Source organism: Adiantum capillus-veneris, chromosome 7 (assembly GCF_014529385.1).
Source record: "Adiantum capillus-veneris isolate H3 chromosome 7, ASM1452938v2, whole genome shotgun sequence".
Lineage (NCBI taxonomy): Eukaryota > Viridiplantae > Streptophyta > Polypodiopsida > Polypodiales > Pteridaceae > Adiantum > Adiantum capillus-veneris.
The window spans coordinates 168,829,762-168,843,840 of NC_140937.1; the positions used below are offsets into that span (position 1 = coordinate 168,829,762).

General features: G+C 44.3%; 1 protein-coding gene across 4 annotated transcripts in view; it reads right to left on the minus strand.

The window, feature by feature from the left end:
• The window catches only part of LOC147455022 (TraB family protein), a 66,904-nt gene that overhangs the window by 10,147 nt on the left and 42,678 nt on the right, over positions 1-14,079 (minus strand). The window contains exon 7 of one of the 4 annotated variants that reach the window (XM_086516887.1): positions 10,085-10,520. The exons of the other annotated variants lie outside the window; for them this stretch is intronic. Coding sequence (XP_086373013.1) covers positions 10,512-10,520 — 9 coding nt within the window. The 3' untranslated portion in view covers positions 10,085-10,511. Of the gene's footprint in view, positions 1-10,084; positions 10,521-14,079 lie in introns of those variants that run through there. 4 annotated transcript variants of the gene reach the window in all.

Genomic DNA, 14,079 nt, shown 5'->3' on the forward strand with positions numbered 1-14,079 from the left:
GTAAAACCGAAGAGGACGAGATTCAGCAAGAGCTGAAAGATTATCTCGACAAGGGTTTTGTTCGACCAAGTCCCCATGGGGAGCGCCAGTGTTACTTTCTCGAAAGAAGGATAACACTATGCGCTTCTGCGTGGATTACAAGGGGTTGAATAAGCTCACTGTCAAGAACAAGTATCCGCTCCCGCGCATGGACAATCTGATAGATCGGCTCCATGGAGCGTTGTATTTTACGAAGATAGACCTGCGATCAGGCTATCATCCAATACGGATTAAACTGGAAGATATTCCTAAGACACGCTTCCATACGCGTTATGGTCACTACGAGTTTTTGGTCTTGCCTTTTGGTTTGACCAATGCTCCAACAGATAATGAATGATCTGCTGAGACCATTTTTAGGCAACTTCGTTGTTGTATTTCTCAATAATATCTTGATCTACAGCCGAAGTTTTAGCGCATATACACGCTGTTCTCAAAGTACTGCGAACTGAGAAGCTTTACGTTAAGGCTTCTAAGTGTGAATTCTTTAAGAAAGAGCTTCTGTACTTGGGTCACATCATTACTCGCGATCGAATTCGCGTTGACCCGGAAAAATTGGATAAAGTGCGAAATTGGCCCATTCTGAAGAATGTACGCCAAGTAAAGTCCTTTTTAGGCTTTATTGGATTCTTTCGCAAATTTATCAAGGATTACTCTAAAGTTGCTTCTCCGTTTACGCAACTTTTGAAAGGAGGGATGAAAGGGCCGAAGACTTGGGGTCCTCATCGTAAAGGTAATCCCCCTGTTGTCTGGAATGAGCGTCTCGACGAGAGCTTTCGGACACTAAAGCACTTGGTGACTACTGCGCCAATATTACACATTGTGGATCCTAGCAAACCGTTTGTGGTTGAAACGGTTGCTAGTGATTATGCTATTGGTGCGGCATTATATCAGGATGGACGTCCTGTTGCGTTTGATAGTAAGAAGCTTTCTAACGCTGAGATGCATTATCCAACGTATGAGAAGGAGCTTTACGCCGTAGTCCACACCCTGAGGAAATGGCGGCACTACTTGTATGGCTCTACGTTTGTTGCATGGACAGATCATCACTTGTTGCGCTATATCTGTGATCAGGGTGATCTCAGAGGCCGGAAGGCTAGATGGGTTGAGCTTATGCAAGAGTTTTGACTTTGAGATCCGTTATAGAAAAGGATCCAGCAATCGAGTTGCCGATGCGCTCAGCAGGAGTCCTGAGGTTAATGCCTTGTCTATGGCTGAAATCTCGACGAATTTCTATCTCTCTCTCCGAGGGCTATGTCGTTCCGATGGCCATTTTGGCAAGATATGGAACGAGTCGAAGCGGGGCATGACTCGCATACAGGCTTGGGTGATCCGGAGACCCAAGTGAGTTGTGCTGGAGAGACAAGACAGCGACAATATTCCATAAGAGGTGGACTATTGTTCAGAAATGGTAAAGTCTACGTGTCGGAAATCGATGAGATTCGACAAAGGATTTTGTGTGAATGCCACGATGTTCCTAGCACTGGGCACCCAGGCATCCACAGAACTTTGGCTTTGGTCAAACGATATTTCTATTGGCCAAGAATGCGCTCTTACATAGAGAGCTATGTGAAGAGATGCGCTTAGTGTCAGGTCAATAAGGCAGAGCGCCTTAGGAAAGTTGGCCTGCTACATCCATTGGAAATCCCAGATGCCAAGTGGCAAAGTATTTCCATGGACTTCATCGTTGGTTTGCCAAATACTAGTCGGGGCAATGACGCTATTTGGGTTGTGGTCGATAGACTCACAAAAATGGCGAAGTTTATACCAACAAAGTCGACAATAAAAAGCCATGAGTTGGCGGTTTTATTTGTCGATCAACTTTATAAGCTGTATGGTCTGCCAGAAGATATCGTCAGTGATCGAGATACTAAGTTCACTGGCTGATTTTGGCGAGATGTGTTTGCTCATCTTCAGACGAAGTTGAGTATGTCGTCTTCTGACCATCCTGAGTCCGACGGACAAACTGAGAGGATGAATCAGACGTTAGAGGACATGTTGAGAGCCTATGTCTCTCATAGGCGGTCTGATTGGGAAAGGTATCTTCCACAATTAGAGTTTGCCTATAATAGTAGCAAGCATTCTGCTACTGGATTTAGCCCATTCATGCTGATGTATGGATTTGAGCCTAAATCCCCAATTGCTATTGGCTTAGAGAAAGTCAAGGAACGCCAAGCTCGTGATTTCATGTATGACATGCAAGAAATGCTCGAATTGGCTAAGGATAGTATAAGAACGGCTCGTGATCGAGTCACTACTTATGCTAATCAAAAGAGATCTCCAAAGACTCTAGATGTGGGACAATGGGTCTATCTAAAGATGCCCAAGGATTCCAAGACTATGCGAACATGAATGCATTATAAGCTTTCAGCTAGATATTATGGTCCGTTCTTCATCACAAAGAAAATTGGCCAAGTTGCCTACAAACTGGCTCTTCCTTCGGATGTTAGTGTACATCCAGTGTTTCATGTCAGCCGCCTTAAAGTGAAATTGGGCGAAGCCGACGTTGTTGTGCCTATCGAGGAAAATGTATGGCAAGATATGCAAACTGAGTATATTCCTCGAGGACCAGAAGCAGTTTTAGATCATCGTACCCGTCATTCGCGTCAAAAGGCTTATGACGAGTACTTAATTAAATGGAAGGGTCAATTTGAAAGGTTTGCTACTTGGGAACCCGTTAGAGCTCTCAAGGCTCAATATCCCCACTTCATTGATAAGGACATCAATGGTTCTTAAGGGGGGAAGTATGTTATGTCCCGCTCACAGGAGAGGGGATCTAGCCCGGATGCCGTCGAGATGGGCGTCCAGTGTCCGGGCGGACGTAGTGTGAACACGCCCAGTGTGACCAACCATTGTTATAAAAGGGAGGCCAAGGCCTCATTTGCAGTTGTCGACCCCCACTGGCAGAGTGCCAATGGTTAGCCCGCGAGGCTAGGAGTGCGTGAGGTAACCTCGAGGAGGTGAGGCCGGGTGGTATGGGACGCTCGGTCTTACAGGTGCAGGCCTACGTCCTCGAACGCTGGTCCCAGCACGGGGGAGCTGCTGGATGGTGGCTATGGTCGGGTGGTTCGTCCGACGGGTATCTCTAGGCGGTCTGTGTAGCCGGATGATCCTCTCCCCCTGTGTTCGTTTCACTACTTGATGAGAAAAACCATGTTGTGCATTACACAGCCGTTGAGGGAAAAGGTTATGAGTGAATGCCACTGTCCACCTTTTATGGGTCACCGCGGCATTGCTACCACCATGAAAGGGGTAGAGAGATACTTCTCTTGGCCAAGACTCAAAAAGGATGTGGAAGAGTTTGTGCGCAGTTGCTTGGTATGCTAGAAGGTCAAGTTTGACAAGCATAAGGCACATGGATTGTTACAGCCTTTACCCATACTCACCCGCCCCTGGGAAAGTATTGCAATGGATTTTATTTTTGATCTCCCGAGAACACAGAATGGTCACGATGGTATCTGGACTGTTATTAACGGATTTAGCAAACTAGCTCATTTCATTCCAGTGAAGAAAACAGTCAAGCCGGATTACTTAGCGAGACTGTTTGTGGCCCAGATCTTCAGATTACATGGCATGCCTGAGACGATTGTCTCCGACAAAGACCCCAGATTTACGAGTTTGTTTTGGAAGGTAATTTGGGAGAACATTGGCACGCGGTTGCAGTTCTCGTCATCGTTCCACCCGCAGATTGATGGGAAATCTGAGATTGCAAATTCACTGGTTCTAGATTTATTGAAGTCTTATATCTCAAATCAGAAGTCTCAATGGGAAAAGTACCTACCTTTGGTGGAATTTGCCTACAATAACACGATACACTCCTCGACGGGGAAGGCGCCATTTGAGATTGTTGAAGGTGCTGCGAAGGTTCCACCCTTCCTAAGCACGAACGATAAGATTTTTGAAGCGGATGAATATACGCGAGACTTGAATACGGCTTTTGCCAAGGTTTGCGAGACTTTGCAGAAGTCTCAAGAACGACAGGAAAAAGGCAGCGGATCACCATCGTCGCGACTTGAAATTGAAGGAGGATGATTGGGTGCTCTTACGTTTTGAGAAGGCACGCTTGAGAAAGAAAAAGGGAGAGGAGAGGCTTTTTCCAAAGCCTGATATGCGATACTACGGCCCTTTCCAGATCACTGAAAAGATAAATGATATCTCCTTCCGACTCAAACTGCCTGATACTTGGAGGATTCACAATGCATTTCATGTGAGTCTCTTGAAACCTTTTAGAGGTGATGTGCCTGATGATGGGGAGCCTAATGAGCAACCCGAAGTGGAAGAAAACGAGGAGATCCTTGTTCCTGAAAAAATTTTGGCACATAAGGATACGAAGAATAAAGGTAAAGTCCGAAGGTGGTTCTTGGTTAAGTTCAAGAACTATCATGCATTGGATGCGAAGTGGATGGAGGAGGAGGACCTAGCAGATACTCCTCAGATTGTGAAACTTTACCTCGATGATTTTGGTTTAGCATAGTCTACTCCAAATGGAACCCAGAATTCAGCTTGGCCGGAGATCTGGTGCCGTGGGATGCACAAGAGGGGAGTCACTCTGCTCCTTTGTCAATAGATGCCTTGATTTAGATACTAGAGTCACTGATGTCTCTTTAAGCTTCAGGGATACTAAAAGCTGACAGTATTCTGCTGTATGACTTTATGAAATGGAATTCCTGATTATGATACTAATTTGTTCTTGACTTCTTTTAAGTGCAGTAAGTGATAGACGAAATGATTGCAGCATTTTGGTCTAAATTGATCTCGAATAGACATGGTTGCAATAGGGGTTAGTCAATCGGACATCGATGAGGTCTCGATTGGATCTAGATGCGATTGCTAGCTACATTGCCGATAAATCATGGTCTAAGATCCGAATGAATGTTGGATGTCTAGTGATGTCATGTGATGTCGTGTGATGTGACTGTCGATTTGGTACATGTGCTAGATGTGTGTTCCTAGTACGTAGGTACAAACAGTCAGTGTCTGCTCAAACAGTTTATGGCTTCTGTCTATTTTGCAGGCGTAATCGAGGGCGATTACAATGCTTTCAAGAGGGGGGTATGTCACAAAGTGATGACGTGTCTGCCCCAAAGCATGCAGGAAACCCTAACCCTGACTGCTGTGGAAAACCCTAATTCTGCAAACCCTAACCCTAAGACCTGCAAACCCTAAAATTTGCCAAAAACCCTAACCCTAAAACCTGTCCTCAACCTTAACCCTAACCCTAGCAGCAGAGGGGCAGATTTTCGGATAATGCGCTGGAATGCTGACGTAGCACCGTACGGAAAAAGCAGATTTTTGCACTGATTTTCAGCCCTCCAGCGACAACAGCTTGTTGCTTTTTCTCTACGCATGGGCAAGGAGAAGGAGAGAGAGAGAGAGAGAGAGAGAGAGAGAGAGAGAGAGAGAGAGAGAGAGAGAGAGAGAGAGAGAGAGAGAGAGAGAGAGAGAGAGAATTGATTGCTTTATTTTGTAAAAACTCAAGTGAGTTTGTGAGAGAAATAAAAAAGAGAGTTTGCTTTTGGAACTGAAGCTTTTGGGGCTCTGCTTTCAGGCATCCCTTGTAATCTTTAAATAAAAGCATCTGGACGCAGAGTCTGAGAGTGAAACCCTAACCGCTCTCTTGTACTTTGACATTGATTTAATACATAAAGAAATACTGGGCACCAGTATTTGGGGCCAATATCTCTAGGCATGGAACTCCGCTGGGCCAGTGCAAATCTATTGTGATCTGTGAATTGTTTTGAAGTGGTTATTTGATGCTGTCGTGATTGATTCTTGACTTGGAGTGTCCAAGTCTGTTACAGGGGCATTACCATATGTGCAAAGGGGGGAGAGAGATGCGCGAGAGCAAATCATTGCGTTGCATGAGACAAGGGAGAAGGCAAGCTTTACATTAAAACTGTGATCACCTACACCCACTACTCACACACATTGTAGCACACTTACTGAGCCAAAATCAGCCTCCCGTCTTGAAATGGGCGCCCCCTCTTGCTGATGCTTCTGGCAAATCGCTCTAGAGTCGCCATGTGTCCAGTTTGCCTATTTAGAGTCAAAATCCTAGTACCCACCAACTTATAAGTGTAGCGAGGGGGCCTGAATGACTTTGAACTGAGCCTAGACACCCTTTTATTGCTCGGATTCCAGTGTCGATTGGCCCGACCATCTCGTGGCAACTTGCCCTTCCCATCTGCGGGTGAGACTCTCGGCCGTTGGTTGTTTCATACTGGCCATGCAATGTCTGGCCATTTGTGACTTCAAAAAGAGGGTCCCAAAAATCAAATAAAAATCATCGAAAAGAAACCAACAACTAAAGTTAGCAATTGCCACGTCCTCGTGACAACATATGTGATGTCTCTGACTCTATATGACACAATTGGCAAAATCTTGGTCTCTATAGGTACTCTCCTAAATCTGCCAGTCTCAATCTTCAGCTAATGTGATGATGTGCGCATGTGACCAATAGCACATTGTATCCCATGGGATAAATGAGTGTCTACATAAGCAAGTTTGATCACATATCCATTCTCTGTGAGCTGCAAGGTAATTCAAAACGTACTGTATGTGGCGTGTATGTACGTACTGTACGTTGTTCCGTACATGAAAAAAATTTATGTACATAAAAATACGTACTCTTGTAAAACAAACTCAATTTACCAAACTTTCTAGGACATTTCTTATAAAAAACAAGAGAGGGCAACAACTTTTAGAGACATTTCAAGACATGTTTTACAAGACAACCACATACTGTAACTACTACAAAAGACTTCAAAGTTTAGGCAACATTGGTGATTGAATATGCATATCAAAGCTCAAATGAGAACTGGTTTGGTCGCCCAAAAGTCAGCAAAAATGCATCAAAAACCCTCAGCCACGCTTATCTTCCAGATAAAACATATTTAAAAAGTGCCCTATACCGTATACGGATCGATCTGTACCATATGGATCGTACAATACGTCCATACTGTACGGAACGGATCCGTATGTACATTTTGATCCTACCTTGGTGAGCTGGAGAAGATGCTCTCTTTAGAAAGCCATCTTGGTGCCAAGCTCTCATGTCGGCTATGTCCATGTCCTCCTGGCTGAATCAAATCCTGTCTGATGAGACGGGTAATCTTGCTTCGTGTGAGGGATGAGGATGCACCCAGCGAGTACTAGAAAGGGGGTAGTTTGTCCATACTAAATCCATGTAGCTGAAACCATGATGTCATCTGTGCATACCAACAAGATGTGTCTCCCTGTGAGGCAAGCTGTCGAGAAGACTCCAAGCTAGGAGAGCACACCTACCTTTGGAGAGATCCCAGATACTATGTATAAAAGAGACGGATCTGGTAAGTGCCTCTATGACCATCATAACTTTGTTCTTGACAAGGTTCATTGACAAGTTGCTATCAGTAGAAAAAGTATGCAATGCATCCAAAGTGTCACTGCATCCCCTCTGGCAAATCTAACACCAACACAATATCATCTGCATACAGTTAATGAGATCCAGTTCCATGCTAAATGTGCTCCTCTGTCTCCTCCCCTCTCAATATAATCTAAAACCTCATCTAAATGCAAACCAAACAAGGTAGGACAGAGTGGGCATCCCTGTTTCACTCCAACAGTGGAGTGCATAAGCTCAAATCCCCTTGGGGGTACGAACCTGCCCCACGACTGACCTGTATAAAGCCACGACTCCCCAATCAACTTTGTGGGTACTCCAATCTCCTGTAGTCTTTGCATCAGTTGAGCTTTGGGGACCGTATCAAATGCTTTGTGAACCACAAAGGTACAATAAATCCTCCTACCATGTCATCTACTTTCCTAAATAACAAATCTCGGTGTCAATATATGATCAAGAGTAGAAAAACCCCTTATGAAACCTGCCTTGCCTAATGCCCGAATGCCTCCTCTCTCTGTCTATCTACTCAGATATTACTCAAGAATGGATGCATACAACCTAGCTAGCGTGTGCCCAATCATGATAGTACGGTCATTTCCCGGTACCATGGGATCTCTTACCTTGAAGATAGGCACAATAGTAGACATCCTCCAAGTATCTAGAAAACCCTCACACATGGCTCAATGTGCTTCATCTTCAAAAGAAACACTGGATTCCGTGCTAGCTAGATAGCACTTTGACCCTCACGATGCAAAACTGGAACTTCTTCGTTGATGTCCAAATCTCCCACTAGATAAGTAAGCCAAATAGCTTCCTTGCTTGCCTTTGACGCAACAACATACTCGGATTCTGTGGTGGACTAAGGCACACCATCTTGCAAACAATATCACGATGAAACTGCACCACCAATGAATGTAAAGACATAATATTGACGTAGCCCTTTTGTTGTCCACATTCTTTGCATAATTTGCATATGGGTAGAGAACCACACATACTTCCTTACCTCCAAATCAGCTCCACAACTCCTTTGTACCATTCAAATATCTCATCAAACCTTCCATTGCCTCCCAATGCTACTAGCATGGATTGGCCATAAATCTAATAGCGACTCTACTGCAAATGCAATGTTTGCACGAGTCCCAATCGTGGCGCACGACAAAGAACCAACTACAGATGCGTAAGGAATCTTGACAATCTGAGGCTTTCCTCATGAAATTTGGGGCAATCCTCTTGGCTCAGTTTCACATATGGAGGCACTGGAGTAGATAACAACTCCCCCCCCTTCCATAATGAAACACTTCAGTCCACGGCATACATACTCTTTCTGTGACAGGTAAAGAACCTTCTTTGACCTGTCCCGCATAATGAGCAGCCAAGAATACGGTTTGCTCCACCAAAACTTTCATGTCAAAGTTTTCATGTAACTTCGCCTTCAATGCATCCACCTCAAGACTCTTCTTCTTAGCGATGAGTGTATCATCCACATATAGGATCAAAATCAAAAGACTACAATCTATAGCTTTATTCTTATAGAGACAATGATCGATTTCACTCTATATCCTTAAAAGCATCCAACGTATGATACCATTCCCATGGTGCTTGCTGCAAACCATAAATGCTTCTTTTAAGCTTACACACAAACGTCCCTTTACCATTCTCAACAAAACCCTCTTGCTCCTACATGTGAATGTCCTCATGAAGATCATCCAATTAAGAACGTTGTCTTGACATTCATTTGGACTAACTCCATGTCCTCTTTGGCAACCAAATAAGATATTGCTCACTAGAAATTTGACAACTAGCGAAAAAACCTTGTCAAAATATATGCCTTGCTTCTGCTTGAAATGTTTGGCTACTTCAGCTTGCCATCACTGGCAATGAGCTTCAACTTATAGACCCAATTACACAACAAATAATTCTTCCCTTTTGGCAAAGGTACCAAGTCTCAAGTCTCATTCTTCCCAAAAGAATCACTCTCTGATTTCATAGCACTCTCCTACTTAAGCTTGTCATCCAATAACATAGCCTCATCATAGGAGCACTCACCAATCCATCAACATAATGTAGTCTAGGCTCGGCACAAACCTCTCAAATGGTCTAGAAACTCTTGCTCACCTCTCAATGCAGTAGAGTAATCAGTTGTGTCACTTGCATTTCAACACCACTTGATGCCCTGCCACTACTTTCTGTAAGGTTAGACTACTGAGAGCATCACTTTGCACACTTTCTTCACTCACTATGAAGTGAACAAACACAACAAATTGTATTCTCATAGTAGACTTTGCCAATGCATCTAACTCAAGCCAATCCTCGTCAGACACGGACCATGGTAGAAGGCTTAAACACCAAGCCAAACAACGGCTTTAACAGCTTACATGTTGAATTTTCTCTTCCCACAAAGAGTAATTGCTACCCCGCATGAGAGGCATTATGAGAGAAAAACATTGCTCTCATAATGCATATATCATAGGCTGGTATCAACAAATCATCGAGTATCAAAGTAGCGTAAAGATGCTCTAGTCTCGCATCATGAGAGCACATAAACTGGCATGCATAGCTCAATGATAAGGAGAGCAGTAATGTAGTGCCACATTACATAAGCAAGACCATAAGTTGGCTCAAATCAGCATAAGTCTGATGTCTCTACCACACACAATCAAGAGTGCATAAATTGTGCACATAAGCTCACATAAACATAAGAGCATCAAATTTGTAGCAAGGTATTACAATCTGTAAATACTCTCCATAAAATGTCAAGACAGCATCAAAACTGAGATAATCATTATCGATGCACAAACAGCCTTAGCCACCATACATACGTAGTAGTAACAAAGCATACACTAGCAATGCACAACAGCTCATAGAGTAGCATAAATGGCATCCATATTGAACAGTCTACCATCACCAGAAGCCGTTGTGGAACAACGAAGATACATAAGCTCGAGAGTATCCAAGGGTGGGCTGATACATACGCGCTGATCTCTAGACTGCGTGATCTGTCGTAGGGTAGTCTGTCCTGTGAAAAGAGCCTCATATTTGTCTTTAATACTCCCGTATGCTCTACATCTGCAGACAAACTGCTCCTCATCCTCAATCACCTTCTCTGTGCAAAGAGAGAGAGAATTGTTTGTCACCATGGGCTTTCTTTAGGTCAGCCACTCCTTCCCTTGTGAAGCAATGTGGTCCTCCCCTCCGACTCCCACTGTGGGTTGCCTCCTTCCCTCCCCCTTTTCTTGCTCTTGATTTTGCTTTCTTCCTTGTTTCTGTTTTTGCTTTCTTCTTGATTGTTTTCTCTAGTTTTGTTTTCTAAGTTTCTTGTCTTCTTCTGTTCCTCACATCAAGCAGAATTAATTAAAAAATACAGTCTACGAGCTTGCTATAGTTTTGTGCTTCCCCTCTATGACCTGCTCCCCATGTCACAAAACCTGCATGCAATTCTACACGCTAAAAGAGAACGCAAATCACTTGCCAAACCCTTCTGTACACAGCATATTGCACCCCATGTCACAAAACCTACATGTAATCCCACTCGCCAAAAGAGAATGCAAATCGTTCACCAAACCCTTCAGCATGAGGGCAAACCCATGAACAATGTCGTACGCTCATCCACTTGAAGCGGGCAATGAATGTGTTAAAATATACAACATAACCAGCCCAAAAAAAACCGCCAGCCTGCATGTGTTGTCATCCACACGAAACACCAGATCCAAAGATCCAATAGAGTAGACCAAAACTGAGTCATAGCAATACTCAGAAGAGGACATTAAAAACAGGGGATTGCTGCGGAGATGGTAGCACCACTCGGGAGTCCCAATTCCCAGAATAGTTGAGATAGTGGTAGGCACTCCCGTCCACAATAACACGGGTGAGAAAGTGCGGTGAGAATGATATACCTGGATGAATACAAGGGGGAGGGGACGAATGTTGAATCTGCTCGACAAGGATAGTGTAAGGCGCAGCGGAAGTGAATGTTAAACTTTGCTCAAGATGAGTGCTCTGAACTGTGCTCAAGGGTTCCTTTTACTGACGGAAGGGAGAGCCTTCCGTTCCTTTAGTGGGAGAGTGCAAATGATCACAAACAAAGTGAATGACACTGTGAATGAAGGTGTTGAGAGAGAGAGAGAGAGAGAAGACGACACCAAAATGTTGTCAAACCCTCCTCCAAGGGCCCCACTCTTTATGACGAGAGAGGTCTATGCTATTGATTGCACAATCCTCATACAATGGTCTAAATGCAATGGACTTGCCGACAATGTCGACGACGATAATGACAACGACGAGATGGGCTGAAAACTGATAACGCTAGGGGCTGAAATCTGCAAATCTTGTATCTGCTGAATTCTGACTCTATGTCGGTGACGACGGCTATAACCGGCTTGTACAACGTAGAGGGCGGTACTATTTCAATTACCTATTAACTTTATACAGAGCACTGAGAAGGGAAGAGAACACAGTTGCGTCCAACGACTAGAATGTCACTGCGCACACGAGACCGACACCCTGTAGGCCCCAAAGACTGGCGCCCCTTTCAGTATTTCTTTATTCAAATTAAGGTAGACGATCCGACCACTTCGCACAAGCTTTCACAAAGCTGTCCAAACCTGGCGAGGGCTGAAAACGCAGGTTTTCAACCTGATTTTGGCAACATAACGGCGCAAAAACCCCTGTAGGTCAAAAGCACCTGTATAGGACGGATTCCCTCGCTATCTGGAAGCTTTCTGGTGAGCTGTCACAGAATTTCAGCAGGCTGTAATTCCCTGTTTTTCATTGCCGGGTGCCCAAAAGCCTGTACACGCATCCCAAGGCTCTCACGAGGCTCCCCCGGTCTTCCCTTGCAGTTTAGGTGCCAATTCCTAAACCTGCAGAAAAACACAGCAGGCTGTAATTCGCTTTTTCGAATCGTTTTTAGCGGAGCGAACACGCCTATGCGTGTCCCAAGGGCTCCCGCACGCAATGGGACAGTTCCCCTATGAATTGGACGAGTTTTCACGCGAGAAAACTCTCCAAACTTGCAATCTTTTGCGATGGAACTGTGCGTACCTGTGGGGGATTAGCAATTAGCTAATCCGGTTCCTGTTCAGAAGGCTCTTGCCTTAGCAAACGCGCATAAACCCCCAGAACTGTACATGTTCATCTGAGTAGCCCTACTAGTGGGGCATTACCATATGTGCCAAAGGGGAGAGAGAGATGCACGAGAGCAAATCATCGCGCTACATGAGACAGAGGAGAAGGCAAGCTTTCCATTAAAGCTGTAAACCTGCACCCACTACTCACACACACATTGTAGCTCACTTATGTTCAAAAATCAGCCTCCTCTCTCAAATTGGGCGCCCCCTCTTCATGCTGGAAGTGGCAAAACTGCCTGGAGCCACCATGTGTCCAGTTTGCCCCTTCTGAGTTAATTCTCTAGTTCCCACTGACTTATAAGGTTTTAAGTGACTTTCCGAGTGGCCCAGACTTCATTTGGCGCACACAGGCTTCCATACTCATCAGAATTTAGTGCTAACTGGCCCGACCAGTCCGAGACTGACCGACCCAGACTCCCGCTGTGAGAAACCTATTCGGCCGCAGCCGTTTCACACTGGCCATGCAATATCCACTTGCACCTTTTCAAGGGTTCCTGGGAAAACAAGTAAAAATAAAAATAAATAAAAATACCTAGTACTTATTTACGGAAGGCAACAGGAAAAATACACCTCCTGGTGACACACCCCACCCTTGAAATACTGCAAGCGACCTGGCTTGCATGCCAATAATACATGCGGTATCTCCTAATATCACATATATTCTATGATGGGAATCCAAGATATACATGCTTCCGGAAATCTAGCGTTGGACGATTAAACAATCCCACCAACCTGGCTACAACACATATATCAAGCATAGAAGTCTTCTAGTGTACTCTCAAGCACAAACTTCTCTAGCTAAATTCTCTATGGAAAGAGTAGATACAATTGCTTAACTACTCTCTTGAGCATCATGAACCATGCTCTTGCCTTGCTCCAAAAAAGGCTAGATCAAGTCACTGTGGGTTCCATCTGAAAGGCTTCAAGATACAATTGCAATAGCTAAGGTGAATCAAGCAATTCAGACTCTTCCATCCATTTGGCATCCAACAATGGATAGTTCTTGAACTTCACCAAATAGCGTCTTGCAACCTTTCCTCTAACCTTTCTTTCTTTATGTGCCAATATCTGTTCAGGAACAAGGATTTCATCCAATTCTTCCACTTCGGGTTGTTCCTCATCAACCATATTCTCTGGCACATCACCAACAAAGGGCCTTAGAAGGCTGACATGAAAAGCATTATGTATTTTCCAGCCTTCTGGTAGCTTTAACCTGTAAGCTACATCGCTAATCTATTCTGAAATCTGAAAAGGACCATAATATCGCATACTGAGCTTAGGAAACAAGCGTTCCTTGCCTTTCCTTTTCCTTAACCTGGCCTTTTCAAAGCGCAAAAGTACCCAATCACCAAGTGAAAATACAAGTTCACGACGGTGACGATCAGCAGCTTTCTTTTGCTTAGCCTGAGTCTTCTCAAGAGCAATCTTTATCTTCCTGTATGTTTCATCCATATCTTGCACATACTTGTCTGCCTCAAAAATCTTGTTCTTAGTCTGCAAAATGGGCGGGACTTTCTTCCCTCCTTCCACTATCTC